Here is a 27,814-nt window from a genome sequence, read left to right on the forward strand (position 1 = left end):
AAAGAGTAGTGCTTGTATTTCACCTGGGACTGTGATTATTCTGCATAGCTTGTACCCGCTGCATACTTGGCCAGTACAGCCAGTGCCTAACACCTGATAAATTCTGCTTTAGATGGCAATGTTTTTGAGTGTATAGGGTAATCATATGTCATGGGGTTTTTTTCGCTATCTGGGAAATATATTTAAAAGTTATCCTTTTTGTATTTTAGAGGTGACTGAATACCTTCGTATAAAATTAAAAAAATAGGCCCTTTTTACTTGAAAGAGTTGCATAAATGCTAACTATTGCTGTTAAGATGAAGTTACACAGGATGTAATTTCAACAGCAAGGTTACTTGGGGTTAAAACTAAATATATCTTAGGTTTTATCACTCTGGAGTCCCTCCAGGAGAGTGAGTGGTCATCCTTCTCCCTTTCCTTTTCAAGTTTTTGCCTCATCTTACCAGGTCCTTTAGTCTTCAAGATGGGATCTCAAAGTACTTAGCTGAAGGAATCTCCTACCTCACTTCACCAGTTCATGCCCAGTGGGAGCCTAGTTTACTTTCCAGATCTACTTCATAACCCGAACAACTTTGAAAGTGGAAACAGACAGCAGAATGGAAGACTAGATTGGTGTGGAGGTAGTTGGCATGATTACCATCTTAAAACCTTAAAGACATCTGAAATGCTATCACTGCACACAATGTACACGCAGAAAAAATAAATGCCTCATAGGCATGTAACAGTGAAATAGCTTTCTCCCAGTACATGAGTAACTGTTTTTCTTCAGAAATAATTTCACTAGTGATCCTTTCTTTGAGGTCTGGACAGCTCATGCAGCAGAGCTACTGCTGTCTTTCTTGATACTGTCCATGTACAGAAACTATTCAGTGTGGACCAGAAGAGCCCCTGCAGTGTAGATGAGGACATAGCACCCAGCCATTTTTGTGGCCCTCTTAGTCTGTAAACAGGTGCAACAGGTGAACACTGGACAGAAGTTGGCCTCATTTGTATCTGTTCCAAGATAAATGATATTCCTTGAAAAAAATATATGGAAGGCATGCCAGTTACTAGGGATCTTTAGTTGCAGGCAAACAAATTATTTTTATCATTTAAGTTAGTGTGACGCAACCAGCAAAGTCCCTAGTGTCAGCCCTGTATTCAGAGTGGTGCAGAGCACTGTAGAACTTATGACAGCCTACACAGGAGAGCACACAAATGGCTCATGGACTTTCTTGTCTATTCAGACACTTTAGACTATAACAGTATCTAATAATTTTACTAGGAATATCAGTTTCCCGTTTTATAGCTAGATCGAGTGATCTGAAAGCAGTCTGTTTCCTGTAGCAAAGATCTGAGTGACCAAAATGCAGACTTTTCTTAGAACAACTGATAGCATGCCTGGCCTCATGCTACTAGCATTTTATCTGAGACAGAACGATCACAATAAGGAAACATCAGGAGGTCTTAGGAATCCTCCAATATAGCCAAAGTAGCTTTTAACGATATGAACTTGTAATCAAATAAAATCATACTTTTTCTGAGCTATTCTCATTTGGCAGCTGCTCAGGTAACACAGAGAGGGCAGCTCTGGAAAGTTGGATTCACCTTCTAGAGAGTATGAAGTAGAAACTGTCCCTTGCATCTAAGAGCACAGCAACAGCAGCTTTTGAGGGAGAATAGCTTTGCTTTTAGTAGAGATCTTATGGAGTCCTGTAGGTGTAGCCCACCTTGGCTAAGAGCTGAATCAGTGATTTTTTTCCCCAGGTGGCCTAGCTCTGGCTAGCAAAGTATTATATTTTGAGTAGTCATGTTGACTTACATAGAGACACCTGTGTATAGGAAGTTCAGTAACATACCTAAATGCTTTGCTAAGTAAGCTGGCCAGCTGCCAGTCCCTTTAGAACAGGAGAGGAAACTGAAGGGTTTGCTTCTGGGCCAGGCCATTCTGCTGGAGGAGGCCTGGAGTTCTGCATTGGCAGAAGGGATAGAGAAATTAATAAATCTTACTATGGGTTCCCGTAGCTAGCATTCCTCAGTGTTTTATTTATCTGTGGACAGATCTATAACATACTTTGATGCTGAGCTTGTAACATTCTTAAAAGGAATATGTAATAAGCCCCTGAAGAGAAGAACCAGTTCTTATATGAAATTGGAGACATTATGCTTCAGTATAGTAAGAAATTAAACAAGTATTCATGCTACTTACATTGCTGAAAAAAACTATGGGAAACCATACTGGCAAGACCTAAATGATGCATTAATGGCTGCCCTGAGACCACTCTCTAAAGCAACAATCTTGTCAGTGAGATGCCGACTTGTGAGCACAGGCTAAGAGATGATCCCTCACAGTGCTGAGACTCCAGCACCTGAGGCCACCAAGGCTGCAGGCTGCAAGCAACTTGTGAGGTGGCAGGGTAGATGGAAGATGGACAGGGAGTATGGCACTGCTGTGTGGACTCTTTCAAAGCAGCATATATACAGCTGTTTTGTCTTTTTTATGGGGGTGATTCACTTGTAGAGATGGTAGAAGAGTTCACTGTAGGTATGGTGAAAGTGTTAACTCAAGAATGAAAGAGGAGTTAAGTAAAAGCAGATGTGCTGCAAAGTGATATTAGAACCACCCAAATAGTTACATCGGCAGACTGGAGTAGTCATAACCTTGCTATTATTATTGGTCTGAGCACCAGAAATGCATGAACTCCAAGCTATGCTCCCACACAGGCCAAGTTCATAGTGTTACTCAAGCTAGAGATCTGTACATATGGACAGAAGTCAGCTTGGGACAACACTAAAAGTCATCCTTTAGGAAAGAGAAACCTAAGGAACCAGATGTGACCTTTAGTTACTGAACTGCTTCAGAGATATATTTCTTCTTTACAAAGAAACAAGGAATCCAAGATTGTCTATGTTTGTCTTTCGAAATTTCCCAGTTACAGATTTTTTTAATTTCTCAGTTACACTTTGTCTAAATACTTCAGACAGAGGATTTATTGGCAAGTTATTTTTTCTTAGGCGAGGTGCCAGTGTCCTCTTTTAAACCCCTGCTTCTGCAGCAGCTGATCCCAGCACAAATGTGAAGGCTTAGGTGACTTCGTACTCCCCAGACAGAGCTTCCAAACTTACATTGTGTAAAAGCTTGATATAGCACCTCTGTATCTATATTGGGAGGAGTTATGTAAAGCAGCTAGATATGTGGTTATTGTGAGTACTGGCAAATTCTGCTGCTTTTTTTTTACTTCTGATGCCAAGCACTCTCATATATCTTGGAATAGAGTCTGTGCCATTTGGAAGCCCTGCCTTCTGCCCATGTTCAGGGAAAGAGAAGTTTAGTGAAGAGAAGCCAACACAAACATGATGTGCATTATATGTCAAAAAGTTTCAAACCACAAATTTAAAGTCAGTGGAAAACCTTGATTTTTCAGGTGGAAATAGTGCTTTCATTTTGATAACATCTGCCTTACAAATATGGCTAAGAAATTATCTTGTAATACTGCATGCTGTTTTGTACCTTGATCATTTGCAAAACACTGGGACACTTAAAATTGAGGGATGGAAGCGTTAGCATAAATGTTAACTAAGAATCCCAAACAAAAAATGAGTGTATAAAAAAAGTCATGGAATTTCAAGGGGAGGGGAATATTTTCACCAACATGTGACAATTATCTGCACTTTGTGGCTGCTTGATAGGAAAATTTATATTGCTTCTCTTACACAAAAACGTGTGTTTGTGAAAAGACAAACAATAGCATCTTTTCCTGGGTGATTACAGAAGAGGGAAAGACCTTCCATAATTTCTTGGTATCTTGACTGGTGCTCTTTTCACAACTTGCCTTTCAACCCAGGGATCTCTAAACAGTTTGCTGACCACCAATTTTTCCATCAGCTATCAGAAGGCTTTAAATCATCAAGTGATTAGCAAGGAAAAATATGATAGAGATAGGGGAACTGGTTTTTATGTTTGCAGCTTAGCTTGGTCACGTTGTGTTGTGCTGTGTTCAGTGACTTGACATGGGCATTGACATTCCAGGATAAATTCAGAAGGAATTCAAATCAAGGCCACAGTGACCTGCAGAGACTTAGTTGCATGTTCTTTTCCTTCGCTATATGCCTTTTACCACCTTGTATCACTCTCTCACATTTATCTATATGAAACTAACACCCTCCTATTTTTAAATTGCTTCTGAATTTGATCTAGACCCTTTCCTTTAAAAGATATGTTCATGGTTGTGCATTTGAGCTGCTGTATTGGAACTTCTTCACAGCAGACCCACTGACATGCAAACCTTGTTTTTGCATCTGACATGTTAGCATATGGTAAGTCTAATAGCACAGTTACAGTGAGGCACCACTTTGGAGCTGACAGGCTGCTAACTTCTTAAGCTGCTTCTCAGCTGTGAGGGAGAACATGACTGCTCTTAGTCATTTTTCAGGGCAAAGAAGTTCATCTGAAGTCCTGCTTTGGCTTCAGCATACCTCTTTGACATGACCCAAAATGAATTAGAAAGACTCACTGAATCAATTCTTGGCTGTCTTCTGTTAGCTACAGGTAAGAGGAGGCAAGGACAGATCTGATCCCTTCCCCTCATGTCTTCGGGGCAAGAATGGCAGGTTGAGTCCCCTGTTATATTCCTTCCAGCAACCTGCCTCGCCTCAATTCAGTGATGAGTTTTCCACTGTGGAGTGTTTGTTGTGCGGATGTGTGAGCCCAGCCCCGAGGCTGGCACACAGAGCAGCCAGACATGCTTGGGATGGCACAGCTGCTCTGACTGCAAGGACAAAAAAAGAGCAGTAGGAGGAGGAATGGGATGGCAGGAAATGTGCCTCTTAAAATGTCACGCACCATTTTAGCTCTCACCTTTTCCTAAGATTTGTGTTGTATCACTTGAGGCACAAGGTGATGGGAACAGAGCAAAGGAAGGGCAGTGGCCAGCATCACCTCTCTGAATTAGGGCCCTTGTGCTTAGCTCAAGGACACTGAAAGATTTTTTTAAAATAAAACCCAAGAGGGAATTTCTGCCAGAGTAGTGATGTTTGGATAAAATCAAATGTGCCTACAAAACACTTAACTGCAATGAAAATACAGAATTTATGAAGACTTAAAATTTCCCTTCATATTTAGACAACTTAACTAAAATAAGAGATTTTTGCTTAGTTCTTTCTTGGCACATGTTACATTTAAATTATGACATATGTGATGGGATAAAATGACCAATGAGAACTGGCAGTGCTCTCTTCTGGTTCCCCTTTGAGGAACGCATGGGACATCATAGCAAAGTGCCACATCATACTCATTCTGGGACACTGCTCAGAGACGGAACAAAGCCTCTGAGATACGGAGCCTCTAACTCAACTAATTTTCTAGCCTGGCATCCATTTTTTCCATCACCATTTTCTCCTGTTCTCTGCCTCCTACTCCAAGTTAAACCAAATTTAGTAGATAATTCCAGACATTCCTATTCAAAAGTGTCCCCTGCCTGGAAATAAGTGCCCTATTTTTCAGATGGGGAAAAAAAAGTAAAAAAAGTAAACTAAGCATTTTCTCAGAATGTATGCTCATACCTGCCTTACCCACTCTAAATCCGTGAGTACACTTTATGCATCATCCATCCTATCACCTGCCTTCTGAGACAGGCTACCAAAGACAAGTTTAAGGTGGATGAGTAGTCAATTATCTGCAAGAATGAAGTCTCAGTTGAACTCATCCACCCATAAGACTTAAAAAGGAAGAAAACTGGTCTTAGGTATGATGCTATGTATCAGCAATGGAGTCATAATCCGTTCCAGTAGTCTTACCCTGCTAAACGTATGCTGACTCAACAGTTAAAATATTGTACAACATATCACTGGCTCAAAGAAATCTACAGTAGTTTGCTATAGGTTGTTGTATATAGTACAGTATATCTGTAAGTCTCCTTTCCCTCCTGCTAGAAAGTCTCACTGTAGTTCCTTGTTTCAGATGTTTGACCATATGACTCTTTTGATACGGCATGAACACATCATCATTCAGCTGCGAAACTTACACCAATATTAGTCTGCAGGGAAAGCAGCAGATTTGCCTAGCTCATCTGCTGAACCACTTCTTCTTCCATAAACAATACAGACAGATTAAATAAATTTTAGGCAATGTTTCTTGAAACTATCATAAATTTTAAGGTGTTTCTTTCCAGCATTGCCACAGATTGGTGTGGTTATTGCCATTCCAGCTGACTGAATTATACTGGCACTAAATTACAGAAACCCACATATTCAAAGGAACCTTGTGCTCCATTAAATCTGTGCAAACTATTATGGCTATGGGGATTATGCACAGTGAAAGCAGAATTGTCTCAAAACTCGGAGTACATCCCACTGAATGGCTTTCTAAGCATCTCCTTTCCCCATCAAGAAAAAACTGGTAGTAGGAGTTTCGTGTGGGAGTTTCCACCCTTGCTATTACTTGCATTGTAAGGGTTACACACTGAGTGTGGTAACATTGTTCAGGGAAATATCTTCAGGAGTATAATTACTCTTTCAAATTCATAGGGATAAAAAAAGGAAATGTTCCTAAGAACAGAGGACCTCAAAGACCCACGAAAGCAAGAGGAATATCTCTGTTGACTTAGCTGAGAACCTATCATTAGAAATGTCAGCTGGAAAATCATGGCAGGGACCTTCTATATTTATATGGTAACAAGCTATTCATCACTTCCCACTAGTCTGATGTGCTTACGCTGGAGTAGGTCTCATGTTTTCCAGAAAATCTGCAGTTTCATTAGGCACAGTTGTTTTTAATCAACATTGCATCCAACTCTAATAGATTTATACAGTTTAAACAAGATAGAGATTAATGCCTTGTTTTCATAAAAATAGTGGAAAGAAGGTTTTGCTAATTTCAACAAACTGATGTAAAAAAAAAAAGACGACTGCATCCAGGAAGCTCCCTGCCTTGGACAGAACAATCTTTACGTGCAAGGAGGGATTGATTCGCCTTCATTTTTTATATAGCTGTCATAAAAAAAACGGCACAAGCATGAGCCTGGAATGCAATTTACAGAAGCTATAGTGTGCTATAGACTGTATTATGGGTTTTTAAAGTTCTACATGGCATTTAAAAACACAGAGGACAAAACTAATCCTGTATTACCTCTAAAGCTTATAACAAGGGATGCCAGAATTAGGGCATACGAGAAGAGACATTACATACCAATGGGTTGAAGCCTGATCTAGACCTTTTGATTTAGAACGAGTTCAATAACAGAAAGCATGGGCATACTCCTGTGCACAGCATCTTTTTATAGAAATTTGACAATAGTCCAGAATATGTTTAGACTTGTGAGGCTTTAGGATGTAGCATATGAATCAGCAATCTCGCTGTTTGGATGAACAGATAATGAATCATCACTTCTCTTCCTCTATCTGTACTTATGTGTGTTACATAAAAGGGCCAGGTATACTATTTTATTCTCTGGTATTATACCTGCAGGGCATTCATAACCTGATTTTGGAGCTAGCAGCCCTGATAATAAGGTGTCGTTTCTAAAACAGAGACATTCCATTGACCAACACCCTATCCCACTTCCAACATTGCTGTGCTATGACTAGCAGAGAAGTTTCTCCTTAAATACCTTCTTCATGGGATATTCAAATACAGACTGTATGAATTATGAATATGGCTGTTATCTGGAGAAGCCAAATGTGTAATGCATGAAGGCAGTAATAAAATGGATACAGCATTTCTATGGTACTATTTTTATGCATAAGAGCTAGAATTTATTTTCTCTCATGCCCACTGTCTTTATGACTACCCTGAGAAAAAAGCTACAAATGAAGCAACTTCCCTTTCCCGTGGGGGATGGAGAGTTTTTAAAAGTCAGCATTCTGGGTTGGATGGAATCAGATTTATTAAGCTTTATTTTGTAAATATTTTACTTCCCTCCATTCCCTCTGTTGTTCCCAAAGGACAGAATCATGACTTCCTCTCCCATAGCAGCCAGTTGATACTGAGCCAGGCACTGGCTAGCTCAAGAGATGGCCTGCTCCTTGCCCTATCAATAGGCAGCAAACTGCCTTTACTGGAATCTGTCTCTCAGCCTCTCCTGTTAGAGCTATGCAGATTTGCATACATAAATAAACTGCAGAGAAATATACAGACATCTAAAAAAGAATCAGGAACTTTAGGATGGGTTTTCCCTAACCCAGGAGAAGGACATGAATGCCATGCCACCCATGCCATGTGTTATTTTGTGTCCCATCTCATTCTCTGGGAAGGCGTTTCTGGTAGAACTCTTTGCTAAAGACAAAGAGCCACCTTGTCTTATTTTAAAAAACTGTTGTTTCCAAGAAGCACTCTGATGAACATTTATTACTCTAAACATTCAAATTTTGTAACAAAAATTTCTGACTACCCCTTGTTAAGAGAAGCTTTTTCCTTTTTACTAGTCTGGGAATAAAGACAGAATTCCTTTTCCTCTCCAACACACTCGGTACTTTCTCCTTCAGAGAAAAGTCCTCAAACAACTCTTCATGCCCTTAACTAGTACATTATGACTAGTAAGTGTATGTCATTGTCACTGAGGTGAGATCTGTGCTTTTGGAGTAGACTGCAAGTTAGATGAAGTTAGTGCATGAGCTGTGTTTTGCTCAATGAACAAAGTCGATCCAGTTGCCTGGTTAACACAAAGTGGCTAAAAAGAACGAGCCAGGAAGGATGTGGGGGGGTTAGATTAGCATTTGAGCAACCTTAAGTGGTTTGAAGCAAATTTTTGTTGGTGTGGTGTAGGAACAGCATGGTGAAAGAACAGCTGTGATTTTTTGCATTGGATGCCTTTTTAATGTGCTTCAGAAAGAAAAACTGACAGGTTGCCAGACTGAATGCTTAAGTGACACAAGGTAAAGTAGTAATGAAAATCTTAGTGGCTTTTGCTAAGCTAACAGGGCAATAAGCCTTGGGTAATAGATTAAGGGAGATAAAGTGGAAATGTGGTGAACCAATTCAGTAGAACGAGAGCCAGAAGGGCTGAGAAGGTAAGATGTAAATTGACAGCATGAGAAGTCACACAGCCAAAATGAATTAGAAGAAGAGATAGGAAGATGGAAGCAGCAACATGTGTGGAAATAGAGATGTGGAAGATCTTAAGATGTAGTGCCAGAGCAAAAGCCTCCAAAGAGGTTTGAAGTTGGCCTATCCTTGACAGCAAGCAAAGAAAATGGTTTGTGCATCAGCATTTTAGGGAAAACTTTTTTTGAGTTTTACAGGTAAGTGTGAACAGGTGTCATTGGGAAATGGAGGCAGATGTTAAATTAAAAGTCTTGAAGGCCTGAGAGAAAGATTGCAAGTCTGTTTACAGAAGTGCAATATGCCTTCCATAGATAACTGAAATCATATACAAGAGAGGGTGATTTCCAAAACTGCCAGATTTGGAGAGAGAATTCCCCAACCCATAAATAAACTGTAACTTACTGTGTGCCAAAATACCGGTGAGATAACTGCAGTTTCCTAAACAAACCAAACAGCCCTGTAAGAAATTGCACAACGTTCTGGTTGTGTTCTATGTACGAGAGAAAACAATGGATCTTGTTTAAAATCCTGAAATAAAGGCCAAGGGAAGTGATTATTCCACTCCATGGGGCACTTGTGAGGTTGCATCTGGAGAACTGTGATCAGGTTTGGGTCTCTCAATAAGACAGCCACACGGACTAACTGGGGTGAAAGCAGCGGGGGGTCACCAAAACGGTTAGGGGACTGGAAAGTGCTGCACCAGGTTATGCTGAGGGAGCTGAGTTTGCCTAACTTGCAGAAGAAAAGGCTAAGTAACAGAGAGTCAGAGTGCAGCCTCCCACTACGGAAAGAGGGAGTAGAGAGAAGATGGAGCCAGACTTTCCTCTGAGATGTACAGCAGAAGGAAAAGAGGCAGTGGTCATGTGTTGCAGCAAAGGGATTCCAGATAGATAAATGGAAAAAATTCCAAGAGTGGTTAAGCATTTGCACAGGTTGCCTAGAGAAGCTGTGGACTCTCTGTCCTTAGAGGCATTAAAGGCTCAGCTCTAGACAAGAACCTGAGCAGCCAGATCTAACTTTGAAGCTAGTCCTGTTTTGAGGAGGAGACTGGATTAGATGACCTCAAAAGGCCCCTTGCAACCTCCATTATTCTGTGACTGTAATTCTCCAGAGAAGCATGCAAGATTTTTCTCACTGATTAAATTCATTTTAAAGATTTCAAAACTTACTGTAAGCATTGTTGCATATGTGGAGCAAGCACATTTTGACAGTAAACTCTCTGTTCTGGGAAGCAGCATCCAAGAATAACCCAAGGAAACCGATTTATTGCAAATATGTTATTTAGGCCACAGATCTTTCTGCACTCAGTGGCCCTAACTACTTCCCCTCTTACTGCGGATGAAACAAGATGCTGTTACAGCACTTGGATTTAAGACCTTCATTCTTTCTAGCAAATCTAAAACTGAAATTAATCTCTGCATGAAATTTGACCCCTCTGAAACTGTGGGAATGTACATATACATATACGTATATATATATATCTGTTGTACATCCAAAAAGGATAGCTAGGTCAGATCCTAGGAAACTCCAATTTTATGGCTGAAGTGATTAGAAATTAGACTAAATCTGAAAGAGAAAAGGTTCATTCAGCCTTTAGACCTATGTCAAGGGGGCCTTCCCCCTACCCCCCCCCCCCCCAATAGCAAATCCAAGAAAAACTCAACACAGAATTTCACTGTGCTAATTTCCAAGCCCTGTTCTTCCCTTGTGATATACAAGACAAAAAGAACCTTGTAAGAGAACCTAAAATGCAGGAATGGATCATGTCTCTTGGGTGGCAGAACAAGAAAAGGAGCATTATTCAGACCCTTCAAAGGCTTCTAAACACTCTGGGTGAACATATTGCAGATGTTAGCTCGGCCGCTGTCAGATATAGCAACGTTCATTCAGGATGAAGGTTTTCATTTAACATAAGTCTTACAGGAATGGTAATCATATTGAAAAATCATGTGGCTCCTGCAAGGCTGTAAGGAATTGTTCACACGTGGATAAAGAACGTTTTTGCTTGAAAGACTGCAAACGAGAATACTTCCCATGTAGCTGATGGAAGCATCTACTCAACCACCATTTGCTTGGTCACACAGAATTACACATAAACCCAATTGCACAAAGCAGCATTTCACTTACTTTTCTCTGGAAAAGCCTACTGATCAACAGAGGTAATTCCTCCACCTGGGCCTAGGAAAAAGAATAAACGCTAATTCTCTATACACAGCAACATGATTTATATTTGTGAAATGTTTGGCCACAGAATCTCAAGATTCAACCTTCTTCTGTGTGTGGTTAAAAAAAGAAACCACAAAAAAAAAAAGATAAAAAAAAGGTAGTTTCAAAAAATACTGAAATACTGTATTTCTTTCAAATATCTAGGAGGGCCTTTGCGTTCTCTAAAACTGGTCTGTATTCATAAGCCAGACTTATATATAAAATATATGTATGTGTTTTGTTTTCTGCACCCTTGTGAATCCTTCATTGGAAGTTCAGATTATCCCAAGAATGAATACCTACGTTCATGTTCTTCCTTCTTTCAGTTTTTCTTTCCTTTGTACTCTAAGTAGCAACAATTTATAAGTAACATTGCGTTGTCTTTATTTCCTCTGTTGCTTACTACACACAACCAAAGCAATTATACTTTTAAAAGGCTGCATTTTGCTTAAAAGCTGTTTAAGGGAATCTTGCTCAAAATATCCTGAATTTAATGTAATCATATTACACAAAACATTTGAGCAGCCTGAGATACATTTTCTTGCTTTTTCTATGTCAGTTGTTTCAGAAAGCAATGCACTTCTCTTGCACGATGCATTTCCAACGCAATCACTCATCTACCATTGACTAATCTGTCAGTAATCAGTCTTAATAAGATTAGACATTTTAAATCAATTTCTAGCTTCTAATTCAGTCGAAAGCTTTAAGTTTCTAGGAATTTAAATGCCTGAAATTTAAATGCCTTTGAATTTAACCTTACAAAGTTCTGAGACCCAGCTTTTGCTATTGACTTAAAAAGAACCAGACCTAGACCCCCTGCCAGTGCTTAAAGAGTTAGGCCTACAACGTGTCCTGGTGAGGCTGATTAGCCTTGTAGTTTCTGTAAAAGAGCATAAACGCCATCCACCTTCACATAATTTGTCGGTGAGTTTGGCTGCATGCCGCTTGCCCCTTTCTCTAGGGGATGGGTGTATTCTGCTGGGCAGGTCTGCAAAAAGGCCTGGTTTGTGCAAGCAAGCTGCAACTGGGTAGGAAATGGATTTACTGCCCTGTCAAAGTCTGTGTTTTCTAACATTGCCTAATAATGCAGTATCTAGAAAAGTTAAACATTTCTGAAAAAATACTATTCCTATCCCCAACTTTGTAATTTTTTCTTTTTGAAATATTTATTTCTTACCTTCTTTCTTTCAAAATTTAAAGTTTATTCCAAAAGCAGCATATTCCAAACAAAAATGGTTTAGCAGCAATTTCATCCTGAATGATACCAACAAAAAATGCTCTCAGAGTCTCCCAAAGCATAGTAGTATCATTGTGAGAAAGTGGAGTTTTGTGGGCACTGGAATACTTTTTTCCTGACTTTCTGTGATTTGTGTGTTAAGAAGTAGTCACAAGTTACTGATGTCCTCTTGGTGAGGGGAACCAAAGGCTGGAGCATGTTAGGTCTGGTTGAACCTTGGGGAATGGCATAATGAAAATTCTGAAAGGATCAAAAACTTATTTATTCCTCATATGGACTGTGCCAGTAATGAAGAAATCCCTAAAACAACAATGGAGTTTTCCAGGACAAGTTTCCTCAGTATGTATTCATAACCATTAGGAATTTTCAAAGTTCACCAAAGGGCTCTGAGAAGGAAGTAAATAATCTTCTATTAAGACTAAATAAGACTTCTGCTCACTGTATATCATCAGATAAATCAGTGATTTAAAATTTTCAAAGGCTTGCAGGCCCAACTCAGTTTGGATTTCACTAGCCTTGCTGTGTACCTGAATAATTACTATTTGCATCATAGTCACACTCACAGAAACCTGCTGCCCAACTTCATAGATAATACATGTTTACAGAGATCAGTCTTAGTAGCAGACAGCAAATATTGAACAGAAGAGCTCAATTCAAGAAAAAAAAAAGCTATTGTAAACCTCTCTGTCTAGTATCATGGATATTCTTTCATCAAAGCCCTGCTTCATTCACAGGTATTGAATGATGCTGTAGGAACCAAATATGTGCCAGCCAAAAGAAGGTGGATGTTTTCTATTTTCTAGTAACCCCACTATTTTGCCTTTGGCCTAGCAATTGATTTTAGTCTCAATCCCAAAATCAAATCAAAAACTTCCCTGTTAAATTGCATACTATAACTGCATTGATTTGGCATTGCTCTCCCACCCTGCAAACAGCAACAATTTTTCAACGGATGCCTTACTATGCAAGTGAAATGGAGATTTATATTTTTTTCTCTCTGGACATTTTTCCTATAAACTTAACTTCGCTCTGAGGAAATGCTTGCTTATCTCTGCTTCAAAAGCCTTCAACTAAATGCCAAAGGCCACTCAACTCTTTGTATATCCTCAACTGCAACATATATCCTTTCTTCCCTCCTGGAGCTGTGGGGGAGGACAGCAGAGAAGCACAGTGACTTGAAAGTAATAAAGTCAGAATAAACCACCAAAACCTTGTTTAATAGAACACAGACTGAAAAAAGATGCTCTTTCATTCTACTCTGCCATAAAATGACCAGAGCAAACAAACAAATGACCAAAGCAGCCCATTCCTGCCTGATAGCCAACAGAAAGGCAATCACTCATTATCTGCTCTCAGAGCTGCTGATTGAAAAGTTAGTTCAGACAGGTGAACAACAGTGAGACCCAAAGGGCTGTCTGCATATAAAAGCATTCACTGTGGAGTGAATACCATATATTTGTCTTTGAACAGAACAACGTGAACCCAGTTCCCTGCTTGTCACCAAGCAGCCTCAGCGAACTCCTTGCAAAGTGAGCCTGTGCCTTACATCGCCTCTGGATCATCTAGGCTGCAAACAATACTTTAAAATCTACATTTAAAGTTTACTGAAACTGTGGTGACGATACTAAAACTGTATTTACTATAGCTAATTTGTTGCAATTAACTTCTTATTTTTAAAGTGCAATGTTATCAGAAAAAGACAAAGAACTAGTCTAGGTGGTCATTTTGGGTTTCCCTGTTACAGAAGCAGCTGGAGGCACAACCCCCTATGGTGGCACTTGATTTTATAATCAACCCTGCCTCTTCCAGCAATGTATTTCTGCCATTGCTTCTATGTGCACCTACAAATGTCAGGAAAGCTGATACGCCACAAAGTGCTGTCAAATGCACAGTAAGACAATGTTTTTTTCCTCCGGTGCTCCCATTTTAGCAGCCCTATTTGAAAGGTAAGACAGACAGACAGATCTACATTTTAAGCTGCCAATGACAGGAGAGCTGCAGAACCAAAATAACTGGAAACCTGAGTCCTCTATAAAAAGCACAGCTAAGGAACCATCATTGACAGTGCAAACTGCTGTGCTACCTCAGATAACCCCATTGCTTTGCCTCGATGCGGAGACATCTCCTGGGATGAGGAAAGAGTTACCCTGGCTCTGCACAATGCTCTCTGCTTGTATTGGCAACCGGAAACTGGGACACCAGTCTGTGGCCATGAACGTGTTCCAGGTTACCAAGTAGGCACAAAGTTGCTGTATCCAGTCCGTATTTACTGACTTGGGCAATGATCTGCCCATGAAAGGCTCTGTATCTTACTACTGGTTTTTTGCTACGCACATCACCTTAAATAATCTTTCATAATGTTTTCAAAGTTGGGCAAAACAGGTATTTTAACAGAATGGGAACAAAATGTTTTATAGTGGCAAACAGTGCAATGAGCTACTACATAACAGCAGAAACATGTGTAGCAAAGCCTTGAGGTGACTCCTCTTCTGCAGGCTTCAAGCATGGATTAAAATAATTTCCCAGGTCTTATTTAATGCCTGCACATAGGTAGTGCAATACAGCAGGCCCAGCTGCTGCACGTGCTCTCCAGTAACACAGCAGCCCAGCTAAGCAGTGCTGTGTCGGAAGCTGCATGGACAAAGATTCAAGTAGCACATGCTCATAAAACTTCTCCAGTTATTCACTCATCTTTTATAGCAGGGAAATAGAGGAGATTTGGTAAGTGCCAGCCAAGTGATCAGTCCTCCCTTATGCCTGCGAGGGATGCTGGGCCCTGCTTACTGCTGCCAGGCAGGCAGCTGGGGCTGGAAGTATTTGTGGAAAGAAATAAACCCCTTGCAACTAGCAAGGCTTCCGGAGCATAGGTACTGTTTTCTAGCACTTTCCCTAGGCAAACGGTGAGAAAATATCATCTACCTTTGAGAGGAAGCTGGCAGTCACCAAGAGATTGGAAAGATGGAGAAGGGAAAGGAGATGAAGAGGATGTGAGTGGCAGGGATGCGACTTGAGCAGCAGAGGACCGGGAAAGGTCATCCTGAACAACTGGTGCCAGAGAACAGCTGGTGCCAGAGAACAGAGCAGTCCTTTCCAAAACCTTGTCTGCATTGCCAGTTAGTGTTTCAGGCTTCATCGGTGTTACACTTAGTGTCATGTACTGGCATGAAAGGCAGGAACTTCAATCACCAAGGGTCCAAGCTAAGAATCTGAAGTCTTACTGTCCTATGAATACTCTCATTATACATGCAGAGACAGCATATTGATCTGTGTGCCACGTTGTCAGTCAGAAGTCTTCCTTTCATGACTGTTTTCTTCTCTCTGCTTCTATGTAGCTTGAATCCAAAATGGAAGTGTCCTTGTCACCACCTGCCATGCTCACATGCTCACATGCTATCTCCTAATAAACTCTCATAGCAATGGAGCTTTTCATATTTTTTGCTTACAAATCAAGAACAGAAAAATAATCTCTGTGAGACAGAAAAATTCTGAATCATCTGTTCATCACTGTAAGCCCCTTTGCTTCATGCAGAGCACCGGACTTCATGCTGTTCATTTGTGCATGGTCTCATCTACTGGTAAAAACTACAAACTCAGAAAATTACAGTTCACAGACTCCGTATCACATCTTACAGGGTGACTGCAAATCATCTGTTGCCCTTAGGAAAGAGCAGATGGACCAGAAAGAAGGTGACAGTCGATCCACAGAAGACCCACAGAGCCAGTTAACAGCCAGGGCATAGTCTTTGAAGAGCAGTAGCTTGGGGATGGACCTTCTCTGAGCAACTCAGCCTGCAGAACACAGCACGCTGCCACCTGTGGGCTGTCCACCCCTCCAGCATCTGCAGGGGCTTGTCAGCCTTGTGGATGCTGTGCGTGGGGCTTTCTGGGAGGCAGGACACAAGCGGTAATACAGCATTGCTATGGCTAACACTGTGGGGGCTGCGTTCTATCAATTCTGTCCCTTTGCTCTAGAAACAGGCAACAGATACAATGTGGGAACTACAGCAGTCGCATCCTCAGAGTGCACAGATCACCATGCGTGGGAGGTGAGAAGCCACCAGCACCACTCAAATTAAATGTTCAAAAGCACTTTTTCACTGAAGACAAGGACAGTCAAATACCAGGATGACAGGTTTCTGGCCCTGGCAACATTATCTTACAATGTAGGACACCGACTCATTTTCAATGAAGCTGACTTTATAATTTCAACTGGGTATTACTTTTGTTCGGCTAGGTAACATCCCTTAGCAGTGACTTGAAGCAGCCCTACTTTGACATGTGAAACAATATCCACTTCACATGGAAATCCCATGTAGCAAATCCTCTTTTGCTTTCCGTCTGCTTGAAAAGGCAGGTGTTTGAGCAAGCCCACTTTGAAACTCCTGCCTGTCTTCCAGCTGCTCTGGTCAGGCCTTGTCTCCTGCCTTTCTGAAGAAAGACAAGAGGGTAAGGCACAGCTTTGGAGCAGGCTCCTGCAGGGCCGTAGCTCCCTGCTCCCCGCCCCGGCCCAGATCAGCAGACTGATTCCTGCCAGGGAGGGGTCTGCTTGACTCCCCCTTTTAAACAGTTGCAGTAAGACTTGAGAACCCTGAAAACAGGAAGAGTAAGTGTGCTTGGCCATAAGTAGGCAATATAGTAGGGCACTGAGCCTTTCGGGGGGCGGGGGGCAGGGAAAAGGAAAATAAAAGGGAAAAAAGGGAAAAAAAGGAAAAAAAGGGGAAAAAAAGGAAAAAAGGGGGGAAAAAGGAAAAAAGGGGGGAAAAAATGAAAAAAGGGGGGAAAAAATGAAAAAAGGGGGAAAAAAGGGGAAAAAGGGGGAAAAAGGGGGGAAAAGGGGGGAAAAGGGGGAAAAAGGGGGAAAAAGGGGGAAAAAGGGGGAAAAAGGGGGAAAAAGGGGGAAAAAGGGGGAAAAAGGGGGAAAAAGGGGGAAAAAGGGGGAAAAAGGGGGAAAAAGGGGGAAAAGGGGGAAAAGGGGGAAAAGGGGGAAAAGGGGGAAAAGGGGGAAAAAGGGGGAAAAGGGGGAAAAGGGGGAAAAAGGGGGAAAAGGGGGGAAAAGGGGGAAAAAGGGGGAAAAAAGGAAGTAAGGCAAAAAGAGGAGAAAAGGGGAAAAAAGGGGGAAAAAAGGGGGGAAAAAAGGGGGAAAAAAGGAAAAAAGGGGGGAAAAGGGGAAAAAAGGAGGGAAAAAGGAAAAAAAGGGGGGGAAAGGAAAAAAGGGGGGGAAAGGAAAAAAGGGGGGAAAAGGAAAAAAGGGGGGAAAAGGAAAAAAGGGGGGAAAAGGAAAAAAGGGGGGAAAAGGAAAAAAGGGGGGGAAAGGAAAAAAGGGGGGGAAAGGAAGAAAGGGGGAAAAAGGAAAAAAGGGGAAAAAAAGGAAATAAGGGGAAAGGGGGAAAAAGGGGGGAAAAGGGGAAAAAAGAAAAAAGGAAGAAAAGGTGAGAAAAAAAGAGAGAAAAACAGAGGAGGAAGGGGGAAAACGGGGGGCGGAAAAGAGGGACTAAAAGGACAAACAAAACCAGAGGGAAAGCGCGGTGTCGCTGCGCGGGGGCGGCGCTGAGCGCTCCGCCGCCGGGTCCGCCGCCGCCGCACAGCCGCGACACGTGAAGCGGCGGCAGCCGCCCCCCGCCGCCGCCGCGGGCCGCCAGCACGCGCACCTGCGGCACGCGCAGCCCCGCCGCGCCGGGCCCGGCCGAGCCGCACCCCCGCGGGGCCGGGGCCGGGGCCGGGGCCGCCCCTTGGCCGCCGGCCGCGGGCAGGGCCCCATAAAGGCGGCGGCGCGGGCGAGGCGCGGAGCGGCGGCGGGAGCAGCACGCGGCGGCGCGGCCCCATGCACTGCAGCAGGTAAGCGCCGCCCGCTGCCCCCGCGGGTGCCTCCGCTTCGCTTTCCCTCAGCGCGCTCCTCCGGCCCGCGGGAACGACGGGCACCGGCCTGCAGCCCCGGGGAACAGAGCCTCACGCTGGCAGCGCTCTCCTCCTCCCCTCCGCCGGTCCTGCAAGTCCCGCAAAAGCGTCCTTCCGCTCGTCGTGCCCGTGGGTGCTGCTGAGCCCGGCGCGCCCTGTGCTGGCGGTGCGGCTCTGCCCCTTCGAGCAGCCTGCCTTTCCCAGGTTGTGGCGGGGGCGTTTTTTGGTTGGCTGGGGTTTGGGGTTTTGATACTGCAAAAGCTTAGGAGCAGTATCGAGAGGTCACGAAAGTTGTAGAGAGAGTATTTTGAAGGCTTGGTTCTTTTCCTATTAAAGCAAAGCAAAACTTGATTGATTTCATGTTGGTACTCTCCTCGTCCTACTTATTATGGCAAATCCTGGCACAATAAAAAAGCAAGGAGAAGAATTAAGAGGCCAGTGCAGATTCTGCCTTTTTTGGCAAGGCTCTGGAACACCAGTGAGAACCCTGGGAAGGAGAAGGCCATTTATTTAAGTGACAAAGCAAACGCTCTGGCTTCCCGTGACTCAACAAAAATCCGCATTTCCAGCAAGGACTGCATCCTCCTCAGAAGGGATGTGCTGCAGTGGGAGCCCCTCTTTTTACAGATACTCAAGCTAACCGGCTTTGGATGGGCTGTGTTCTTGCATAGTAATTGTGGCTTTCATCATCTGAGAGGGAGGGTTATGAATAAGTCTTTACAAATAAAGCTGTAGCGTTCTTAATAGAATACTTGCAGCATGGACTTTGGTGATTATAAGAAGATTTTTCTAAGCATGATGAGGTAAAAAAATAAAGCTTGTGTCCTCCCCTTTTTTTTTTTTCCTATTCGCTCAGCAGTCAACGTTAACAGTGCAAAAGAGCTCTGTTACTTAGACCTGGGTTAATAGCTCATAGAAAGTATTTCCAAAGGTGCTTTAGCACTTTTATTCATCTGAATTAACCAAAACCAGAGTGCCTAACAAATGCACTTAGGGTTGTTCAGAGCCACAGCGCGATGGTTCTGCATCAAGGTACATAGCAGACCATTCGATGCTCTGATGGGATAGGTGACTTGCTTAATATAGTGCTGTCTCTGCTCAGAGATGAATCAGCTGATCCAGCTTGCTGGAATTTTAAGACCTGGCTCAGAGTTTCTAAAAGGGAGGCTGAAGTGGATGAGCACTTCCACTGTAAATAGAGCTGTTTACTGGTTACTAGAATGTTCTTATGTATATTTTCAAGGAAATGTGTTTAATGAGCTGTCACCAAAATCTATTTTTTGGAGGTTTGGAAAAAGCAAACGAGACTACATTTGAATTGAAAGAGTTCAGAATTAGCAAGAAATGACTGAATAGTCTCACCCTAGTTCCTTAGCTTGAACTGTCAATTTTAATTTAGGCTGCGTTATTTAAGGCCGTGCAAAGATGAGGCCGTGAATAATTAAGACAGCAGATGAAGCAAATACGCATTCTTAAGAAGCTTCTTACCTGATGTAAGAAATAATAACATCCTGTCTTTCTGCTCCTCTCAGAATGATACAGATCTTGGACCCGAGACCCTTGCCAAGCTCCATCATGCCGGTGGACGTGGCCATGAGAATTTGCTTAGCCCATTCTCCACCACTGAAGAGTTTTCTCAGCCCCCTTGAGGACTGCCAAAGAAACAACTTTGTGAACAGATTCAAGCCTCTCAGACCGTGTCTTCATGTGAAAAGTGATTCTGAAGCTCAGAAGAGCGACTGGAACCACTCAGCAGCTCGAGCCAAGAAGCGAGTTGTGTTTGCAGACTCGAAGGGGCTGTCCCTGACGGCGATACACACCTTCTCAGACTTCCAGGAGCACCCTGGGTGGGATCTTCAGTTTGACCTCTTAGGCCTTGAAAACATAACATCTGGCTTAAAGCTACATGAGGAGAAAAGCTTGATTCTGGGTTTCCCTCGGCCCTCAGCTGACTACCTGGACTTCAGGAACCGCCTGCAGAAGAACTTGGTCTGCCTGGAGAACTGCACCCTGCAAGAAAAAGTGCTGTCAGGCACTGTGAAAGTAAAAAATGTGAGCTTTGAAAAAAAGGTTCAGGTTCGAATTACCTTTGATACATGGAAGACCTACACGGACATTGAGTGTGTATACATGAACAATGTTTACAGTGATTCTGAAAATGATACCTTCTCATTTACCATTGACTTGCCTCCTGCCATTTCCTCTGAAGAGAAGATAGAGTTCTGCATTTCCTACCAAAGTGCAGAACATACCTTCTGGGACAATAATGAGGGTCAGAATTACAAGATTCTCCACGCAGAGTGGAAGCCTGATGGCGTTCAGATACCATCTACTAAGAAAGACTGTGTAGATATTCAGACTCCAAGGAGAGGACAAGAGAGAGAACCTGATCAACTAGGCAGTCCAAGGCTGTCCAGTGGTCTCTTTCCACAGTGGCAGAGCTTGGGACGGATTGAAAATTCATCACCATATTGGTGATCAATACTAGCAAGGAAATGTTCTTCCATTTGGCAACAGAACAGTGTTAGTTTTCTGGTTCACATACTACGTGACAAAACCACCTGGCAGGTTTTGTTGGCTGTCTGAACAAACCCAAATTCACTAGTCTGTGAGACACGTTAAACCATATTACGCTACTGAAGTTCTCAGCCAAAACTTATCGTTGGGAAGAAAGAAAACCAAGATAAAACTCATGCGTATGCCACCTACTATAGAAACAGCACACCTGTCTCTTAAGTACATGCTGCTTGCTTTCTGCTGCAGACTCTCCGGAGTCACTAGGAGAGAGACTCTTGTGAGGAAGTATGGAAGGCGATGGTATCTTAGCAAGCAGTAGTTAACTGTGTGTGTGAGAGAGTATGTGTGTGGGCACGGGGAGGTTACGTGAAGAGAACATCACAATTCATTTGGCACCTATTAGGAGTGCGGTAGATGAGGCGATGCTGTCAGGATGGAGGCTTGCAATGACCCTCTGTGTGCTTGTAGCAGAGGCAGGTAGGAATGCATGGCTAGGATTTGTGGCTTCTGTATAGGTTAAGAAACTTGGAGAGGATGATGGAAAAGTGGGAGAAGGGGAGGACATAAGATGTGCTGTGTAACTTGGCATTGTACAGTGTTCTAACTACTTCTTTCCAAAGGTGGTCTTCTAAATCCCAGAGAAAGTTCTATGGGATAAAAAGGAGAACACAGAAAACAATGCAGAGTGGTGGAAGTGACTGCTGCTTTGGGAACACCTCTCTGTCCTCGTTGGCTTTGTGCATAATAAATGTCTTGAATTTGAGAACAAATCTAGCCTTGACTTCATCATCCTACTCGGCACGCAGATGGTTACCTTCTAATGTTAAAAGAAAAACGTGCCTTTTAAAAGTCTTTTAAAACCACTCTACATGCCAAAGATAGGGTTAGGTGACAAAACAAAGTGATTTGTAATCTTCCTAGTCAGTAGCAGCATTAGATTTGACTCATCGCCTGATCTACTCTTGCAACATCTGATGTTCGAGTATCCTGGTCCTTATTGCAAAGTTAGTGATAACTTCACAAGTGTGTAACATAGGCAAGGTCCTTCATATTGAAGACAGTGAATTAGCTGCACTTCGTGAAAGCTAATTTCTTTAAAAGAGCAGGGTTGCTGCTAGTTTTTTCTAGATTAAATATAGGCTTGCACATAAATAGAAAACTGTTCTGGTTTATTGTACCTCATTTGCTGAAGTTGTGGGTTTTTTAGACTTCAGTAAACCAATGTATATTTTGTATCTGTATGCTTATAATTTAGCTTTCTGAGCTGTCAAATGGTAAAGGTGATCTGTTTTTCATGCAAGACTTGGGTGAGAAATTGGTCAATACTGTACTCAGCAGGTGTGAATACTGGCACATCTTTTAGCTGTACAGAAGTGGTGTTAACCTTAAAATACAAATCACATTTTTGCCCATTGCTAAGAAGTATAATATCCTGAGTCTGAAGCTACTTCCAGTGCAGCAAGACGATAAATACTAAGGTGAAATAAGCCTCCTCCACTAATTGCACTTTTTCCTTATGTACCCCTTGCTGTTAAAGTGTAAACTAGGCATTTTAAGAATAAATTGTATTTTGATACACCTGGTTCTTACTGTGCCAGCTCAATCTGTCGATTTTCTCAACTTCTTTAAACAATTTCAGTTGTGATATGAGGTACAACCAGTTAGTGTTGTGGGATGTTGTTAAAGCTGGCTATGGTGTGGTATCTTAGGTCAGCAGCTGGCATTACCCTGAAGATTAAATCCAAGCTCTTCACTAGATGGGAAGTCCTCAAAAGTATTTACCTTATGAGTTGTGTTATTTAAAAAACCCGCCTGTATCTCATGGCATTTAACTGGAATATTTTGGTTTGACAGATTCTGTCAGGGCTCTTGCTGTGCTGCAGGTGAGTCGGTCTGGCAGGAGTCTGTCTTAATCTGATAGCCAGACTTGCCTGTGGAGGTATAGCATATGTGATGCTTGCATGGGTGCATCTAGACAGCAGCACTTAATGTCTTCTGGCTGGCTTTCACCTGGTACTTAGCGCATTATGCTGCCTCCTGCAGCTATACTGCTGTGTGGGGCACTGGGAGGTTGGGTTTTCTCCTCTTATACCCAGGAACCCAGCTGAACTGCCATCAGTACCAAAAAACTCCTTGCAGAATGAAGTGTCTTGTCTTTGAACCAGCCATTCACCTTCGACACTGCAGCGTGGACCTACCCTTGCAGTTAATGACAATGGAGAAAATGGTGCGTTGTTTCCAAAGAGCCCTAGACCCCAGGGGGGCAGAGGGTTTTGGTATGCCCCTGCTTCTCCTAGGTGGCAATTTAGACCAACACAGAGTAAGGACAGGCTAGCCAGCACCAGTTGCACACCAAATAATGTATTAAGAAATCCCATATAAAGTAACTCAGTGACAAGATGCAGCTTAGTTCAGTCTGTTGCAAACAAAGTCAAGGGTTTCCCAGCAAGAAATCTACTTTTAATTATGAAAAAGCAATTCCCAAAAGGCAAAAGACAACATGGTGCTAACAGCATGTTTCTGACCCAGGGAATGAATTTAGAGCTACATCGCAAAGGATGCAGAGTCCTCCTTTCCCCACCATCTACCAATCTCAAACTCTACGAAGTACTACACTATGTCATACTGCACAGCTGCTCTTGTAATATATACTGCATCACCAACTCCCTGCTCTAGAAAAAAATGTGAACCAAAGAGAGATTTTTAACTTAAGTGGCTTGAAGGCTCCTCTGCCTCAATGTGAGACTCTGCTTCGGCAAACCGAATGCAAGGGTACTGGGTAGAGTAGAAGCCTTCTAGCATGAGGAAAAGTAGCATTTCTTATCCTCCAGCCAAGTTTTATGACCAGCCATCACAACTGAAAACGCTTACTTGTCCTCCTTTTGACGGAGACATAAATAATTTAAAAATAACAGAAGATTAGTTCCTTTGACCAAACTTTGGCTTTAAGTCAGCTTCTGTGCAAAGATGCCTTGCAAGATCTTATTTGCCCAACGGGAAGGCAATGCAGTGCTGCAGCGTTGCTCAGCAGCTCCACAGCCCTCCCTCAGCTGAGAGAGCAAAGGAGTTATCCTTTCTCTAATGCCTACCGAAGCAATGCAGTTTCACTCCTTCCGCTTGGAAAACAAGCTTATGTTTAACACTAAAGCTCGCATTCTTTAAAAAGGTAACAGACTCCTAGAGGAAGGTATTAGCAACACTAAAGTATATTAATGGGAAAAAAATTAGTCTTACAAGTGTATTTATCAGGCACTGAGAAAACCAGTGTCAGCCTTGGAAAACTGTTAGCCCACGGGATTCAAACATGCATCTTAGGTGCTGCTCTTTCAGACACATCGTATCCAAAACCTGAAAGTATAAAGCAGATGCAGTCCTTGAAACAGAGCCTGAAAACCTATAGCAGCATCTCATTCCCTTAGCAAGTTACTTTTCCAGATGCATTGTAGATTTCCATTTCCACCACTAAGGTGACAGAGTGGATGACTGGACTCACTCCTATAGCTCTGTAGGTCTAAGGGGTCTAACTTTCAGTTATAGCCTATGGGTGGCACAGTACTTACAGACTTTATTCAAATATAAGTGTTTCAAGTTGGGTTCCTAACAACTGTACTTTCTTTTGTGAAGCTAGGCCTAGTCTTACCATGAAAAATGAAATTGAAATTTGCTGGTGTTTCATGTTAACAAAGATCTGTCACTCTGGAAGATCAGCATCTGAAGATAGCATCAGCATCCTTAGAACATAATTAAATTTTCACAGGCAATTAGTGAACATCTTTTTCTGTAATTACATATATCTAAACAAATTACCACAATTTATATGGTAAATCTGGTAAATTAATGGTAATATGGTAAATGTTATGGTATTTACATATACATAAAGCAACAACTCCCATCCTTCTCAGACACTTCGGAGCTTTAAAATGGAATGTAACCAAGAATAAAATGTTTCGGTGAGGATGCAATAATGAAAAAGTAAGGCTGCACTAAATCCTCTCTTGAGAGGCCTCTCCTGTTTCAAGAATCACCTGTACTTCAGCCATTCCTGACTGGCCTTTGCTTGACCTGTTCTTACAGCCCTCCAGTGATGGAGGCTCCACAAGCTTCCCAATTACTCTTTCCTCTTCTTACCTTAAAAGAGGCTCCTGAGGTCTTAGCCTAATTAAAATTAAGCTCCTAATTACTTGGTTTATTCTGCATAGAAAAGAAGAGGAAACTACTGCTTTCTTTTTTGCAACAGCCTGTAAGTTCTTGAGAGCAAAGAACAGCTTTCCCTCCTCTCCCCACATCCCTTCTCTAGGCTACATGATACTTCATTTCATGAAAAATGGATATTTCAGCTTTTTGTCCTTGTTTGGAAAGGAACCTGTTAGACCTTTGTATTTTCCTTAAGGCAGAAATATCACTCTCAGCTAGGTCTGGTAAAAGCCTTGTGGTGTGGTCCTCAACTTCACCAGTGAAAACTTAACACAGCTCAGTACCCATTTTTCACTGCTCAACTGACTTCATCCATCACATACAATAAGGCCTCAGGAACATACGTATTGTTTCTGTAGTGCTCGATAGTCTGTCTGTGAAGCTTATGACAGCTGGGCAGAATGAATCAGTGATGCGCTTCACTGAGGATTTATTCTAAGGATGGCATTTCCTCCATTAAAAACATTCATCTTTTTCCTGCTCCTCCTCCCTATATTGCAAACTGCTTCTAACACTCCAGCCTTTGTTTATCTCCTTTCTGAACTAGTCATTAAGTTGGTCAGCTTCATTTCTTCCATGTGAAGAACAGTGTTTTCTGCTTCAGTGACAAAATGCATGCAAGCTTGATAGGATTTGTGCAGAAAAGGCAGACTGACTTTTGTTTTTGCAGTGTTCACTGCAGGTGGCCCAGTGTTGATCTTGGTAAGTGCATCTTTCAAACAGTAAGGTAGAAAATACCAGGGTTAATTCTGGTGAGGTGAAGCATGAATGCAGCACTGTGGGTCTGCTCAGTTGCTGATAATTTTGTAAGACACTCTAGGCATTGCAGTGCACTGAACATACAGCAGTTGTGTACTTGCGTTACATCCTCAGCTTTCTTTGAGCATGGGGGGAAAAAAATAAGGCTATTCAACAGCTAAACACTGAGCCTTCTGACAGGAGTGACTGTCAGTAAGATTATGTTTACAATAAGTTAGCACCTGGAACTGATTCAGGGAAAGAGTAAGTATCGAACGAGCAATCAGACATAGTATACCAGAAACTAGCAGCCTACAAGAGAAGAAATTGTTCTACACTTTACTGTAAAAGTAATAAATGGGGAAGAATAAAATAAAAATTATTTGCTTCAAAGGTGCTATTGGGGAAATACCTCTGCTATCTCTTTATATTTCAGGTCGTCGTGGTATTTTAGATGTTTTTGGACTTGCAGCGTCTTGCACCTTGCTTTTAGGAACAACACGAAAGTGGCTGCCACTACACATTTGACTAGGTGGCAACTGGACTGATATGGCAATTCTCTTGCAGAAATGGTAAAACAAAAAGTTTCACACAGCACAACTCCAGCCCTAAATAGTCCCCTCTTCCCCCAGTCACACACAGAACTGTAGTTAACCATGAAGTCAAATCAGTGAAATCTTAATGTCAAAAGTAAATATCTGAATTTGGTTTTGTTTTTTAAAGAATGTGTCTTACGATATTCCTTTGAAAAAATATAATTTTAACAAACAAATTCATAGTATGCAGCAAGTATCATTAACTGAAATCAGGGAAAGCTCAGGGTGTGGTGGTTTTGTGTGTACGTGCTTTAGTGTTTTGCTTTTTTCTTGAAAGGTTTTTCTTTGCAAGACTTTGCTTTTGTCTCCTGCCTTCCCACTTAGAATCTCCCTCCAGTTTCCCATGCCCGGAGCTAATTCAACATCTAACCAGGAGACAGATAGTTTCTGAAAGCATCCAACTGCCTTATTTTAACCCAACAATTACAATAGCATTTATAGAGATTTACCAAAAAACCCTCAAACACAAAACCACAACACACCAAACAAATCAAAAAATGAACAAGCAAAGAGCCTAGTTCTGTTCCTCAATTTAAAGCTAATTACATACTGCAGGTCCTTCAGGACAGGTCAAGAATATTATGGTACAGCACAGACCTCTCTCTGAGTTGGCTCTGAGCACCACAGCAGATCCACTAACCCCAGAAAACAGATCTGTCCATAAACTCAGAATACAGCCACAGCCATTACTATTCTCCCCTCCTCTACCCATAAAAAGCTCAGGCCACAGCAATACAGTGCAGAAATGTGCAGAGCTGGATGGGTACAGTTAAAGATGATTTTGTGTTCAGGTAGCAATCATATGTCAAATATCAATACCCTTCAAACTCTCCATCTAGCAAAAGTAAGCGATAGAATTGCTCCTACCATTTTCTGCTCCACTTTAATGTTCCCTTGGAAAAGCCCCACCCTCCCTTTTGCCCTTAAAGGTGCACTGTCAAGACCAGCACATGGTCTCTGTGTCTGTAACTACCACCTCAGCAGCTACACAAGCAAAAGCTTTTACACTTTGCACTGCATTGGGAAGTCAGGAAATGTTAACTTCCAAGCCATTCTCCCCAGCCCTAGAGCTGCTTTCTTCTGTCAGGCTCTAAGATCTCCTTTTTGTACCTGCCATAATCTTCTGAGAGACCATGGGTGTCTGAATTGCTGGACAATATCACTTTCTGAGGTCTGTCATTGTCTTTGTTGAGGAAGGACACCAGGGCAGTATATAATCCCAGTACACACGAACAGTGTACTGGTGGAAAGGAAACCCCAGCAATTGAGATAGGTCCTCAGGACAAGAGCTAAGAACCACCCCCACCAGTAGGAGATGGAAATGATGCTTTAGGGATAGGTGTTATTGCTGAAGTAAATCTTCTGCAGGCCTGATGTCAGCCTGGGAGCAGTGGGTTACTGCTGAGTGCTGCC

At 42.2% G+C, this 27,814-nt stretch overlaps 1 protein-coding gene across 1 annotated transcript; it reads left to right on the top strand.

Annotated features, from left to right (window-relative positions):
- The first annotated feature begins 18,282 nt into the window (after positions 1-18,282).
- PPP1R3C (protein phosphatase 1 regulatory subunit 3C) lies at positions 18,283-20,834 on the top strand. The gene is made up of 2 exons (XM_086467072.1): positions 18,283-18,296; positions 19,889-20,834. The coding sequence occupies exons 1-2, from the start codon at positions 18,283-18,285 to the stop codon at positions 20,832-20,834; spliced, it is 960 nt and encodes a 319-aa protein (XP_086323198.1).
- The last annotated feature ends 6,980 nt before the right edge of the window (positions 20,835-27,814 follow it).

This window comes from Leptosomus discolor, chromosome 6 (genome assembly GCF_034619465.1).
Source record: "Leptosomus discolor isolate bLepDis1 chromosome 6, bLepDis1.hap2, whole genome shotgun sequence".
Taxonomy (NCBI): Eukaryota; Metazoa; Chordata; class Aves; order Leptosomiformes; family Leptosomidae; genus Leptosomus; species Leptosomus discolor.